Genomic DNA, 15,230 nt, shown 5'->3' with positions numbered 1-15,230 from the left:
AAGTGGATTTCTTAAACCAGCATCATTTCGACAGACCCACATAATTCCAAAAAAGTGAGGTTGCTTTCACGAATAGCAGAGAGGGGCTATATTTGTCCTGGGTTTGAAGCATTCCTCTGAATCCTTTTTGATCCATGCACTGCTTTAATGTGCATTAACTGTTAAATAACAGATTTATTTTAGAAATGCATGCATGATAGTTTATTTAAAGTATATTATTCTTTCCTTATCTTTCTCTTATGCTAGTATGTTGCGGTATGTTATTCTGATTTCTATCTTATTGTATTTTTTTTATCTGAAAGCATAAATTGGCAATGATGTCATATTTTGGGCTCAGTATTGCTTAATTATGGACATGCTTTTCCATCTTCCTTTTCAAAATGATCGCAATATGCAATTTTTTAAAAAAGCTGTTCTTAAGCATAGCTCCCACTTACAGTCGGCTTTTTACTTTATTCATTTGTTTAGTGCTCATTCCATTTCATGGCTGGTTAACTAGTACAAAGGTAGCTGACCTTACTGTTAACTTCTGCTTTTAAGGGGCATCATTTCTCTTCATTATAGTTCTCAGTAATCATTTGTCCTTATCCCCAGAGGTTTTTCTCTGTAATTGCTTCTACTTTGATGTTCACACAATCAATAATTCTACCTCCTACAATTAACACAAAGCGCAGCTCTGAAGTCTCGCATTCTATTACATGTAAATTATTTTATTGTCTTCTCTCCCCCTACAACAGGCATAATGCACTATGGATAAATTATTGATTGCTGATCGATGTCTTCAACATCTGGGGATTTTGACTGCCTATCTTTAGGAGAAAAATCCTTTGGCAATGAATGTCAGGGCATGTGGTATGAGCCACAGGACAACGTGCACTGCTCACAGGCCTGGGATGGTAAATGTGCAGCAGTACCCATCTATTAAACTACATATAGAAGCTCCTTCTGTTTCTTCTAATAGTAGCACCCCGGGCCCTCCTATTGGAAACCTATTGACCACCTCACATGTAAAGACATCTCTTGGAGGAGGTGTGGCTGATCAGAGCAATGCCATTGACTGTAATATTCACTTTCCTGCTTTAAGTCCGAAGAGACAAATGGTTACAAACGGAAAGTCTTTATTCCATGTCCCGCAGCCTCCAGGGGTAACAACTCCACAGTTTTTGAAGCCAAAGGAGCAAGAATTTGGAAATAAATTTACCACAAGCACAGTAAAAGGTAGGAGTCATTTTAATAAACGTGTTTCATTTTGTTTTCTTACACATTTGGTATGATAAAGAAAGATGTATGCTTCTATGCTATCAGGACTTTTTAAACATTACAAAGATGTTTTTCTGTAAGCAATATAAATAATGCACGAGGAGAATTCTCAGTACCACATATTCTACTTTCGGTAATATAAGTAAAGGTCCAAGTGATTCCAATGGTGGTAGGAGCAGTCAGGGTTGTGACTTCTAAGCTGGGAGATTGGTTCCAAAAGATCCCAGGAACAACATCAGAGCTCTCCGTCCAGAAGAGTGCAGTGCTAGGAACAATTAAGTTCCCGCAAACTTCCAGGCCTCTGGTAGAGGACCTGAGGCTGAGGAAGACACAGACCATCCATAAGGGTGAGAAGAGATTTTATATTTATTAGAGGGGCAATTATTTGTGGCCAAGAGTTGCACTTTGTATTATTACTATTTAGTTGCTTGCAGCGACTGCCTGTGTAACTAGCAAATTCATAATGTCAACAGGGTGATTTGAGTTAATATTTTGGATCCATTTGAGAGATTTGCTGGTTCATATTTGAGGGAATTTAGGAATTTTTAAAGCTCCTTCAAAGCAAAAATGATAATTATTGGGCAAAATCAGGAGTTTTGCTAAGGTAAAATAGAAGTTCCAAGGTTCTGCAAAGTGACTCTGAATGGTCAATGAGGTTCAGCCCAGGTGTCAGTTAGATTAGCTATCTTGGTCTTGATATACCACCATATTAATATTAGTTCACCTTCATTGGTTTTGTATCTATGTTATTACTTCCTTGATGTATTGGTTTAAAGTAACATCTTTTAATTTTTAGTTCACAGACTTAGAAGGAACCATCTAGGTCATTGAGTTCAAACCCCTACTCGGTGCGGGTTCTTATGGGTCTAATAGTTTGTTAACTTTTATCTTGCACAAGTATCTTGGCAGGATAGAAAAGGAAACTATTTTCTGTCTTGATTACTAAGCAAGTAGCTTCCTTACTTTGTTCTTTTTTGGATTTTGGTAAAAGCCTAATATACATGTGTTAAACTCACATGCCAAAAGTGTTTTATCTGTTCAGTTTTAGGTTGGGTCTAGGACAACTCAGCGCGGCCAGCTTGACGTGGCCAGCTTAGTGCCACCAGCTTGCCACTGCCAAGATGCTTGTACCAACTCACCGCTGCCAAGTCACTGCAGGAGAACTTCACACAGCCAACTCACCATGGGGACAACTCGCAAGCAGCTGGAGGGAGAGCCGTGTGGGCAGCTGAGTGAGCGGGTGGGCAGTGCAGAGCGGCAGCAGTGACTGCATCCCATTTTTCACATCTGTTGCCATCATCTTCAGACTCTTCAGCCTAGAGCTCAACATGGTGGTAGCAGCAGCGGAGTATGTGAAAATGGGATGCCCCCTCTTGCCACCGCTTCCCCCGCCACATGCCCCACCCACTGCCGAGGCTGCCACCATTCCCGGCCTTTTTGACCTGGAGCTAGGCGGCAGCGGTGACAGTGGTAGGGGGTGTGAAAATGGGAAACCCCCAGCTATCTCCACTGCTCTGTACTCAGCTCACTCACTTGCTTGCCCATCCTGCTATCCAGTTGTCCTCAGTGTGAAGTTGTCCTATGGCAACTTGGCTGTGGTGAGTTGGCAGAGGCAACTTTGGGGTGATGAGCTGGTGGCCGTGACCCGGCTGTGCTGAGCTGGCCACACTTGAATTGTCTCATTTTGGTTAGGATTGTTCAGTTCTACACTTGTTTTAATGTCACTTAAGTATTAGTTTTTACACTTGCTTATATGTAATAATGCATTAAAATATCCCCTATCCAGATATTAGCTTCTCATATCTTATGTTTTTGTGGCCCTTTTAGCTTCTGAGTATAAACATCCCAATAAGCCTACAACATACTATTGTAGTAGACTTGTAGTCAACAAAAATATATCATGAACAGTTATAAATATATTTTAGTTTGCACATTCACTCAATATATTACTATCAAAGTTTCATTTCTTATAGAAGCTGTAGGATTGAATGGTTGATAAAACGGGCATGAAATTAATTTTAAGTGAGAATGACCTTTTTAATTCTGGTTCATTAATCCCCATTCAATTTTGAAGAAGTTGAAAATACTAACAATTTTATATATCACATAGACATTTATACCTGACTGATCACAATTATGTGTTCAGGTTCTATTTAACTGATTCTTATGAACGTAATCAAAGAGTTGTGTGGAAAAAAATGAAGTGACCCTCATATAAGCCTTCTTGAGCTCTTAGAGGAAAAGTAGGATAGAAATCTAACAAATTGAATAACAAATGACTAAATTAAAATGGTTGAGGAGGATTGTTGTAATTCTAAAATACTGCCTGCATAATGTGGCAAATCAAGGATCATTATTCCTGGCCTCAGTATAGGGAAGTAGCAGAAGGTTGAGTGAAATGGAGAATATATCCTGCTTCTAAAATGTAGAATTGTTTTCTTTATAAAGGGATATTTTCCTCAGTTGATTAAAATTGCTGCCTATTAAAAATATCAAAACCACATAGCCAGAACATACTTAGTCCAAGTGGCAATTATTTTCTGACATACTCACAGCTCATGTGGCCATTTGCAATTAACTACAGCATAAATATATTTTTGAAATATATTTGTTTTCCCTGTTGTATTCCCATAATAATGCTTTTGTCTTGTCCCCATCATATACGGCATACGTTATCTTTAATTATAATAGTGGTTAGTATATTTGGCTTATTTTAACACCATCCAAGTGTAGTTTATAATATATAATATATATTATTTCAGAATTTTTCTTCATGCTATGATAGAGATTGGAAAGCTGGCTAGCATAGTAATTGCCTATTCTGAAAGCATTCTTCCCCTTTCCCACTTAAGTAATCTTTGTAAAATTTATGCCACCATTTGGTATTCATAGCCACTATACTTTTAATGCAAATCAAGAATATACTGGGCAAAGTTAACTCCTCCTCCTCCTCCATGGCAAAAGGGGAGATTTTAAAAAACTATTGATAACAATGAATTAAGGGCCTTTTGGATTAAAAAAAGTCCTGTTTGTTCTGTGAGAATATATATGGAAGTAAACAAAGATTTTTGTTGTCCAAGACAAGGCAACTTATTTTGGGGACAATTCAAACATGTAATTGTGTTTGGAGATGTACCGGTACTTATTTTGGGCTTCCTATGTGTATTTTTGATTTGAGGACTATAGTCTTGACTACAATCCTAGCAGTAACTTCTTGTAATCTATTATTGGTGGAAATTTGGAACAGATAATGAGAACTTTTTTTCTTCTTCACACTTCAGTTGAGATGGACAAGCCTGAACAGGAACAATTGTACAGCTTTGGTTAATATTATATTACCTATTGCTTGTTAAATCCTGCTTGTGCAATGATTGTGTATGATGAACTATAAATATGTTTCACCAAACTCAAGGTGTGCATATAAATTCATATTTTTCAGTACAATTAAAATAACATGGGATATTACTTCAAACAAGATTTTTGCATCTTTCCTGGTTAATATTGAAATTAGATGCATGGATCCCAATATTATTACAAGTGCTAGTCTTATACTAGCAGTTGGTGCATTGTTGTTCAAATAATATCATTATTTTTTGTAATCATTATCTAAGCTAAAAGTGGGAAACCATTTTTTCTTCTTATTTACCTTTTTTAATAGAGATTAATTAAAACTACATTCTGATAGTCAGGAGAGCAAAAATTGGGCACTAGCACTCATTTCTATAGAAGAGCCAAGCAAAGCCAGTTTAGGATTGAAAAAGGAGTCTTACATGCTTTATAGTAAAGGTCAGCAATTCCTTGCCGTCTAGTTGCATATGCCCAATACTTCATTTGTGCTCACAGTACCTTGACTGACAGGCCAAAATCTTTTGGAGTGTTGTTGCTTTATCATGATTTTCTTTCTATGTGAAATGAGGGGCAAAATTTTGCTCCTCAAAGTCTAGAAAAAAAATTAAAATATCTGGAATGAAAAGAAGGTTGATATTACCCTGTCTAGTAATGACACTCTGTTATTCGCTACACACAATCCATTTCACTGCAAAGCAAATCCAAAAGTGAAAACATGACCCCCAGGTAAAAAGGTTTCCTACTTTGTTCTGTATATTACAGAACTTTAATTTTATTTCTATGTAAACCCTGTCTTTCCATAAATCCTGTCTTTCTTCTCATTAATGCTTTAAAGTGCACATTCTAGAAATGTGTAATAATTACAGCATTTCTTGGTAAGAGGTTTCTTTCAGCTCAGAATATGAATCACATGTAGAATTACTTTATTGCTGGTGGTGCTTTAGGCTTTTGATGTTTGTTATGAGCAAATGGATGGTGAAATGCGTGAAGATATGGAGAACTTTCCAGAGAAGTTCCTTCACTACCACAGGAGGCCATTGATGCATGCTGTCCCAGAATTTGTTCCTGGGCATATCACTCTCCTTAGCAAAATACTCTTTTGCACTCTTCTTGGCACGATTGTTTTCTTTTTCCACACTGATCCCCCTAATTTATAAACCTGTTGCTTGTTTGATCAACATTCTGCTTGCTCAAAGTTTTGAGTGTAAAACTATTTTTATCTTTTCAATTATATTCCCCCAGCACCTTTTGTGTCAATTGCCTGCACTAAAAACCATTGTTTCTAATTTATTTTAGGCTGTTAAAAAAAGCCTTCAGTACTGCCAGATTAATTGTAATTAGTATTACTTATGTCAGACAGAAACAACCAGAGCCACACTTGGAGAGTTCAATTGGCTGTTTTATTGCTAAAACCTATACATAGGAATCTTCTCAGTGGCATTCAAGGGAGGGTTGCCTCTTGTGCTCATGGAGGGAATCCAGGCTAATTCCTCATTTAACTCCTCCCTCTGGCTCAGCCAGTCTCTCTCCTACAACTTATGTGTTAACATCAATACAAATTGACATGTAATTTTCATTAACTTCCCTGAAATGTCCATGTCTTAGTGAATTGTCAACTTCTTATCAGGGAAGTGCATAAGGTCATGAGATGTATGAAAGGCTATCATGGAGTGCTTGAGGAGGATTGAAGATTCCTTCCCCATCTGCATTCTTTAGGAATTCCAAAGTATTGTGTTGATAGCTGGCAGCAGTAGAAGAAGCTTTGTTAGCAGAGGAAATTTTTAACAAAGATTGCAATTTCTACATTAATTTTTGCCTTGCCAATTCTGTTACTTAAAAATAATGTATGTATTATATTTAGAAATCAAATTAATATATTTCCTGTTATTACTTACATTTTCTCCTGGGTGTCAACAACCATGAGAATCTTAGCTGAGGTTTTTATATAGTCTTATTGTGTTAGAAATAGTGTTCCGTGGTTTGCCTGCAGTAGATGGTGAGATGGTGAGATGGTAATAAGTCATAAATTCCTGACAAGGTAGAAAAGCATGCAGTGTGACAGTTTCTTAGAGCAGATTTTTCTGTTCATTGTGAATAAAGTACTTAATGTAATGATATTGTTTTATGAACTTGAAGTCCTAGTACTCAGAACTAATTTAGTATTGGTTTGGAGACCATTCTTTTGACAATTATCCCAAATTATTTTGAATAGTAGGCTAAAAGCATAACACCAGGTTGTATGGTGTAAGTCAACCTGACCACATGTAACATTTTCACAGCATTATATTGGGGTAGACCTTTGTAACCCAACCTGCAACTAGTTTACTTGCAGTCCAGTGGACCAGTCACATTCAAATACAAGAGACCAATCAATCCCTGTTTACTTGTCTATGAGCTTCCAAGAGACACACCACAAAGCAGCTCACTCTGCCTCAAAAGATGACAGCCCCAGGCCCTGATGAAATGTGAGGACAACAGAAAACTACACCATGGCCATTGGATCTGAAAGCTCATTACTGCTTTATTTTTACAGCAGTTTCAAACATCAGAAGAAGTCTTTACTGTAGGGATATTCTTCACATAATTTACATGGTAATCCTCATGCAAACAACATCTGCTATCAACTGGAAAATATTTTTTGTAGCTTCACATGAAGTAAATAAATTTAAATTGGCCTCAACTAAGATATTAATAGGTGAACCAAACAGCTAATGTTTCTAAAGTTCTAATTCTTCCGCCCTTAATTTAACCAAAAATGAGTTGAATGGGTAAAATCTGTACAGCATTCTTTTGTTAAGACCTGTCTTTTGTAACTGCTGCTACCGTAACAACAGTTATTGCATATGATACTATTGTTATCTCAAAAGAAGCTTAGGAAATATTTTGGCTTCCTTTTTCTAAATTCAGCACAAAATTATTTTCAGATAAAAATATAAGAGTCTAGATCAGGGTTTTTCAACTTTTTCAGCCATTGTACCACTTTTAGGATATGGCAACATCCAAGTACCACTAGTTACCTAGCAAGGTGTCAAAAACATGATGACCAAAAAAAGGAAAAAAGTGATGAAGTACAGGTAGTCCTCGACTTACAACAGTTTGCTTAGTGACTGTTCGAAGTTACAATGGCACTGAAAAACATGCCCCCCAAGCCACAGCCGAGTAAGACACCTGCCTGCCCGCCCAGTGACGCTCTTCCTCCTGTCCGAGGTTTTTATTGTTGTGAGCATTTCTGTTGAGGATTAGCAGTGGGGGTTGGGTGGGGGGGTGTTTGGTTTTTATTCGCCCCCCCATCTGCTGGGTAGTTGCAGCAGGTTTTGGTCACTTCACATGACCCTGGGACACTGTGACCATCTTAAATATGAATCAGTTGCCAAGCAACTGAATGTAAATCACAAGACCCTGGAGATGCTGCAACATTCCAGCTGATTGGCGCTTCAGGATCAGCGCCGAGCTCCAGCTGGAGACTGGCGCTGATCGTGGCGCTTCCACTGAGCCCTGGCAGCCCTGCAGCTCCAGCCATCTCTCGCTCAGGCTTGTGCAGTGCTGCCACTGCTTCAGCTCATTCCCCTCCTCTGCTACCACTTTTCTAGGATGGTCGCCAGGTGCCAATGTACCACAGGTGGTACCTGTACCACTGGTTGAAAAGCCCTGGTCTAGATAGATTGTTTCATTTGAGCAGAGGTATAAAACAGATTCACTTTTTCACAGAATTGTTATTTTAGAAAATGGGGTATAATACATAGCAACAATCACATTTGCTCCTAATCAAAAGTTTATTATGAGAAAACATCTTCATTGCCTAGTTCATGCTATCGCTTAGAGTGACTCAAAGCTTATGTACATGGTCCAAAACTTCAAAAGCATTTTCAGATCAGACCAAAGGCCTATAGTCATGCATTCATTCTCTCATTCTCTCTCTCTCTCTCTCTCTCTCTCTCTCTCTCTCTCTCTCTCTCTGTGTGTGTGTGTGTGTGTGTGATGCAAAGTTTATTTTAAAACTGATGTGTTGATTTAAAACTGTACATACACATTTAGTGCAGCTGTGTATATGTACATATATGCATATTTCTTAGAAGAAGAGCAATTGGCATTTGCATTCTTGGAAAACAAAGATGGAAGAGCACAGCTGCTGGGGAATCACCCAATGGGAGGATTTAGTAGTCTGCAGTCTGGACTGAGTACCTTGAAGCTGTTGCCAAAGAGTCTTAGTCTGGACAGGATTTTCTTAAGATGGCTTAGAGTCAAGCCACCATGAACACAGGAAAGGAGCAGCTTATGGGTATAGAGCTGCTATGACCTCAGTTGCACTTATATTTGCACACATTAGAAGGGCTGGTCTATTCTAAACTTGCCACAGAAGAAAAATCAAACAATATCCAACAAAGATCTTCTGTTTGTGCTGAATTTGTATAATCTCCATAAGTAGAATTGTGAAAACTGGTGAATAAATTGCTAGTTGGAACATTGGGTCATGTTGAAACTCTTGCATAAACACATACAGGAGAACAAGGATGACCATTTTATTTCTATTTCATTTTTAAATTGAAAAAATATCCATCAGTTTTCTATTCAGCCTGTTTCTTTTCACTTTGTTTATTCATAAGGGACATACTAAATTGCAGTTGTAATTTCAACTGTAGCTGGAATTCATATTCCTATATTTGTAAGGTCTGTTAAAAACCTATCTTCATCTTTCTAAATCTGCTCATAACTTCCAGTAACTTTGTGTGTGTGTATGTGTGTATTTCTTCAATGTGGAATACAAGTGCACACGCATGCATGCAAGTTTAGTGTGTGATTACAGGATCCTTTTTTTGTAACTGTCAAGAAAATCTTTAATTTGAATAACAGTGGCATAACTATGAGCAAAAATGTTAATCAGTAAACAGCTTGAGACACACTTGAAATCTTTTTTTACTTATTATTTTACTCTTTAGGACCATTGTATTTTCATCAGTCACTTGGCTTGTTCTGAAAAAGAAGTTCATCAGTATGCCATGAGACTTTGCAAGGAAAGCTGGATTCCATCTTCATTTGTTTTTGTTCTCATTTGCTGCTTTTAATCAGTTTCCAGTAACTCAGTAGGCCTGACTATTGACGATATTTAGCACTAAAGTGATTAAATGATAAATGCATAAGTTTGTATTCAACACACAAGACTACTTCTTTTCAGAATCTTGCATTCCAGCAGCTTTGTAATGGTTAAACAAAACTTAGAAACAAAGCATCATTGAAATCACAAGCGGATCACAAATGGAGACTTACAGCAATTGGCCCAGGGAGTCACTTGAAGCCAATAGAAATAGATTTGGATGAATTCCTCCAGTATGTGTGCCTCTTGCCAAAAGAACAGAATTTAGTACACAATAGTTTAGTAGACTAAATTCCTGTATTGTGCGTATATTACAAACTTTATGAAACCACAGGCAGAAAAGTGTGCTTTGCATTTATTTATTTTAATTTATTTTTAAAGTGAAGCATTTATGCTATTGTTGTAGGATGTTCTTTGACATACGTTTTTAGAGAATGTTTCCTTTTTTTTAAAAGGTCATATTGATTATATTTCACACGTAACCACTGAGGCGTTGCCAGTGTAAATCTTGCAGAAGATATTGAATGTTTCGTATGTCAGAAAAAATCAGTTTTAAAATTTCAGCTAAGAACTCTTGCTTTTTTCATGCATGCAGGTACAAAAACTATTCAGTAGTTCATACCCCTGAAAGAATAACAGTTCCAGTGACTTTTGTTTTACATATTATGAAACAAAACGCATCGAGTTTTAAAAAGTCTACCAAAAAATAAAAACAGCCTAGATAGATTTGCAGTTTCTAAGTTAACTGAAATCTTTTCAAGTTTCTCCATTGTTCCAGTTCATGGTGAGGTACAGCATTCAATTTCTCCTTTTACATTTCCATCAGTTTCTGGATTTTTCAAAGCCTGCAATTTTAGAAGTGTTCTAGAAATTGCTACTGTACAGATCTTGTAGAAATAGCTGCATTCAATGGCTGACAGTTTTTAATAGCTTCGGTGGCCTTGGAAATATTTAGAACAACACAAGGGCTTTTAAATAATAGAAGGGGAAGATATTCTTTAAACCTACCAAAGTGATGGAGAGGTGCTTCGTTCCTACTCTGCTGGTCTGCAAACCAAATGGAATTTACATGCTGAAATGTGGCTGAAATGCTTCATCTGAGGAACAGGATTGTTGTTGCCTGTTCTAGTTAATTCAGTAGAACTCCTACATGAATGATCTGTATGAGATATTGGTCAAAGATAACGTGCAGGAAAAACCATGGAAATGCTGTTCTGCTGTCAATCGTTTTGAAACATTGACAATGAAAAATTTATTTTGTCAGCAATGTACTACAAATTCCCTTTTGAAAATAGACTACAGCACTACAGCACTACAGACTACAGCACTACAGCAACAGACTAGTGGTTAAGAACAGCTGATCTAGAGTATACTGTATTTATGAAGTTACTATTCAAATATAGGTAGGAAAATAGTTGCCTGACGTGTAGCCCTAACTAGATTTTTTATTCAATATTGCCTTAAAAATTTGCCTTAAAAATTCCAATATATAGTATTGGTCTCGTATTTAAGGAAGGGTATATACAGTATAACCTGGAAAACCGTATGTGACTTTTGCGAGCTTTTGCTAAGACTGTCAATAGTTCTACCTAATCATGTTTAGAGCGATCCCTAGAATTCAGCTGAATTTCATTAAGATTTGTAATAAAAATTATTTAAAATGCAGTTTCATGAAAATCCTTCACTTCTACTTGATTGCTAAAATGTACAGATTGCTGAAGAGCCTCTTACGGAAATGAGTTGCATGGAAAGATCATTATTATGCAGATATTTGCCATTATTTGCATAACATCTGGCTGAGTATTAAACTTAACTAATAGAGACATTGCACAAATTAGCTTCAAAGCAGGCACTGATTTTTATAGCTTTCTTATGAATATAATTGTGATGATAGAAGATTGTACAACTTCCAGGGTGATGGTTCTTAGGTATTTTTTAAAATAATTGAGATTTTATTGTGTATTCCCCAACACTGAATTATTTAATTACCTATTTCCACTGTATTGCTAAAAAAGAAACTTGGTTTAGCTGCCTGAAAATAATGTTATATATTTTAATCTATCCAGAGACAAAATAGAGATTCCTTTAGTGAAATGTTTAGCTTACTTTTATCTTATCCCTTCTTATGTGAGCATATGATTGAATATTTTTCTGACAATAATTCTACCTTCTGATCATTGGGTGTGATCAGAGTTTGTAATATTAGTAATATTAGGTGATCAAGGTTTGTAATATTAGTGAAAATTAAAATGTTCAAAATAATTGTTTTCTGTTGTATTTTAAAGTACTTAAAAACAAGATTCTCGGTGTTTATTTATTTTTCTATTTTAAGCAATATTCCAACAACTTTACAATATGGTACTCTGTTAAGGAGTAGCCTGTTTCACAAATAGTGTCAGATTTGGGTATCCCCTTAATCTTTAAAATGTTATCTGAAGGAATCTTATTTCAATCCATTTCAAGCCATTCTTTTAATTATTAGTTATTAAGCAAAGTTTATATTAGATCCTGCATTTTAATGAGTGAAATGATTACTTCTGTTTGTAGAAGGGTTTGCAATCCAATTAGGCTTCTGTGAACTAAATATTAGAAGGGATCTTGGCAGTTTTCCTCTGAAACTCCTGCACCATTTTCTGTGTGATAGACAGTGCTTTTTTTGTAAAAGAAAAAGGTGCCGGAACTCACACATGTCATACAACCTGCCTTGCCTACCCTACAAGGTTCTATCCAAAAAAGGTGCCGGAACTCCATTCTGAGCATTTTATGAGGAAAAAAGCCCTGGTGATAGAGAAGTCTATCAACCAGCACAACATTCTTCAAAAGAATAGAAATCAACCAACATAATCCCCGATTCTGTGTCACAAGTACCTTTTTCTTTCCATATTGTTTCCTTTCAGCTGTTACAAAAAATTGTTGCACTGTCCCGGGGTCATGTGATCACCTTTTGCGACCTGACAATCAAAGTCAATTAGGAAGCCAGATTCACTTAACAACCGGGTTACTAACTTAATACTGCAGTGATTTACTTAACAACTGTGGCAAGAAAGATTGTAAACTGGGGCAAAGTTCACTTAAGAACTGTCTCACATAGCAATAGAAATTTTAGGCTCCTTTGTGGTCGTAAGTTGAGGACTACCTGCACTGGTTAAGGTAGCAGACTAGAAATCAGGAGATTGTGAGTTCTAGTCCTGCTTAGTCACAAAGCTAGTTGGGTGACTTTGGGCCAATCACTCAACCCTGGGAAGGAGGCAATGGCAACACTTCTGAAAAATCTCGCCAAGAAAACTGCAGGGACCTGCCCAGGTAGTTGCCAGGGATCACACACACACACACACTCACACTCACACACACCATCATTTCAGATTGTTCCAGTTTAGGATCAAACTAGATATGATGCCAGTAACTCAGTTAGCAACTCTTGTGTCTTTCAAAAAGTAAATCACAGCCTTGGGGGATACCAGAAATTTACATTGCACACTTTGAGTGCCAACAGGTTGCTACTATAAAGTCATTTTCCATCAATTACAAATTTATCTAAAAAGCACACCTTTTTAAAATACTGGATCAAGCATTTACTGCTGGAAGTACTATTTGGAGAATTGTGTAGAAAATTGGACAGACTAATTTTAATTTTCCTCTTTTTCTTATTAGTGAACTAACTCCAGTGTTAATAAATCAATTATGTAATATGATGTGAATATGTGGAGAACTAATGTTTGTTACTTAACAGAGGTGAGGTTTTCCCACCTTTCCCCCTTCTCTTTCTTTTACCATATAAGTATTAATTATATTGGGGAAAAATTAAATTGTAGGCTCTGAGAAAAAAAGGATGTATCAGATCAGGACTGCTGCATAGAAAAAGGACATTAGCTCATTGGAGGCTTGATCCAGACCCGCTGGTTGCATTGAGACAAGAGGAGTGTCTACGGGAGCAGATAATTTTCACCCTAATCTATATAGTAGATATAGGTAGATTACAGCAGGGGAAAATAGTTAAGACCTCTCTTCACATACATGATGTTGATTTGGATGGGGGGGCATGCCTGTAATTCACTTTTGAAAAGCCATTCGTGCAGTTGCTAATTGTGTGAATAGCAACTCTTCAAGTATGGCCCTCAGTCAACAGCATCTTCTTTGAGAAAAATAAAAGCTGCGGTTAAGATGTCATTCACATAAATAAGTTCTGGCAAGGATGAATGCTGAGGCCGGGAACTGAAGTAGTCTTTATAGTGTCCATGGCATTCAAAATGATTTTAATCCTTCTTATTTTCACTGGCTTTGTAAGTTGTAGATTGGTCTAACTTCAACAAGAAGAAATGAATTCCTCCTGCTGTTGCAGCAGATTGCAAGGACAACAGTTCTGGAAAATTTCAATTAATTAAAATGCTTTGGATGGTGACATAATAACGTTCAAAGAAAATAGTGACTTAGCGTGTATATATGAACAGTGCATTTTAAAGAACTACTTGGAGTTGTGTGATTTTACTGTAATTTGTTTCCTAAAGTGTAAAGGGCCAACTTTGGAAAGATAATTGTGAACTCTTGTTTATTGTATCATTGAATAAATGTAGGCTTTCCCTGAGGCTCACAAAAGAAATAGAAAGGGAGAGACATTTCATTTTAAAAATGATTTTGATTCTGTGGTACAGTACAGCTAAATGCTAGCTATTGTTGGGTAGCTGATGATACCCAGCTTTTCATCTCTACCCCAAACCACCCCAGTGATGCCCTCAATGTGATGTCCCGTTGCCTGGAGGCGGTTCGGGTCTGGATGGGGAGGAACAGGCTTCGGCTCAACCCCGACAAGACTGAGTGGCTGTGTGTGCCGGCATCTCGGGAAATTCAGATTATTCCATCTCTAACCATGGGGGGGAGATATTACCCCCCGTAGATAGGGCTTGCAACTTGGGTGTCCTCCTAGACTCACAGCTCTCTTTGGAAGATCATATAGGAGCTGTGACTAGGGGGGCCTTCGCCCAGGTTCGCCTGGTGCGCCAGTTGCGGCCCTATCTGGACCGAGATGCCTTGCATACAGTCACTCATGCGCTCGTGACCTCCCGTTTGGACTACTGCAATGCTCTCTACATGGGGCTGCCCTTGAGGACTACTCGGAGGCTTCAGTTAGTGCAGAATGCAGCCGCGCGAGTGGTGGTGGGGGTTTCCCGATACTCCTATGTAACACCTCTACTCCGCGAGCTGCATTGGCTTCCGGTTGCCCTCCGGGTAAGATTCAAGGTGCTGGTAATGACCTATAAAGCCCTAAATGGCATGGGTCCGGATTACTTACGGGAGCACCTGCTGCCGGCATCAACTTCCCTTCGTCCAGTGCGCTCCTACAGAGAGGGCCTCCTTAGGGTGCTGTCGGTCAAAGAGTGTCGACTGGTGACCCCCAGGGGGAGGGCGTTCTCTGTGGGCGCGCCAGACCTTTGGAACCATTTACTGGTTGAGCTCCGGATGGCTCCTGACCTTTGCTCCTTCCGACGTGACCTAAAAACATATTTATTTGAACAAGCCGGCCTGGTCTGATGGG

General features: G+C 37.9%; 1 protein-coding gene across 1 annotated transcript in view; it reads left to right on the top strand.

Moving 5' to 3' along the window:
* Positions 1–833: 833 nt before the first annotated feature.
* The window catches only part of GLIS3 (GLIS family zinc finger 3), a gene marked incomplete at both ends in the record, with an annotated part of 134,743 nt that continues 120,346 nt past the window's right edge, over positions 834–15,230 (top strand). Inside the window, one exon of the mRNA XM_081321217.1 lies at positions 834–1,218. Within this exon, the coding sequence (XP_081177343.1) occupies positions 834–1,218 (385 nt within the window). The remainder of the gene's footprint in view (positions 1,219–15,230) is intronic.

The sequence above is a fragment of the Vipera berus genome (assembly GCF_964194415.1).
Source record: "Vipera berus genome assembly, chromosome: 2".
NCBI lineage: Eukaryota > Metazoa > Chordata > Lepidosauria > Squamata > Viperidae > Vipera > Vipera berus.
The sequence above is the reverse complement of the archived record's forward strand: the minus strand, read 5'-3'. Positions and strand labels throughout refer to the sequence as shown.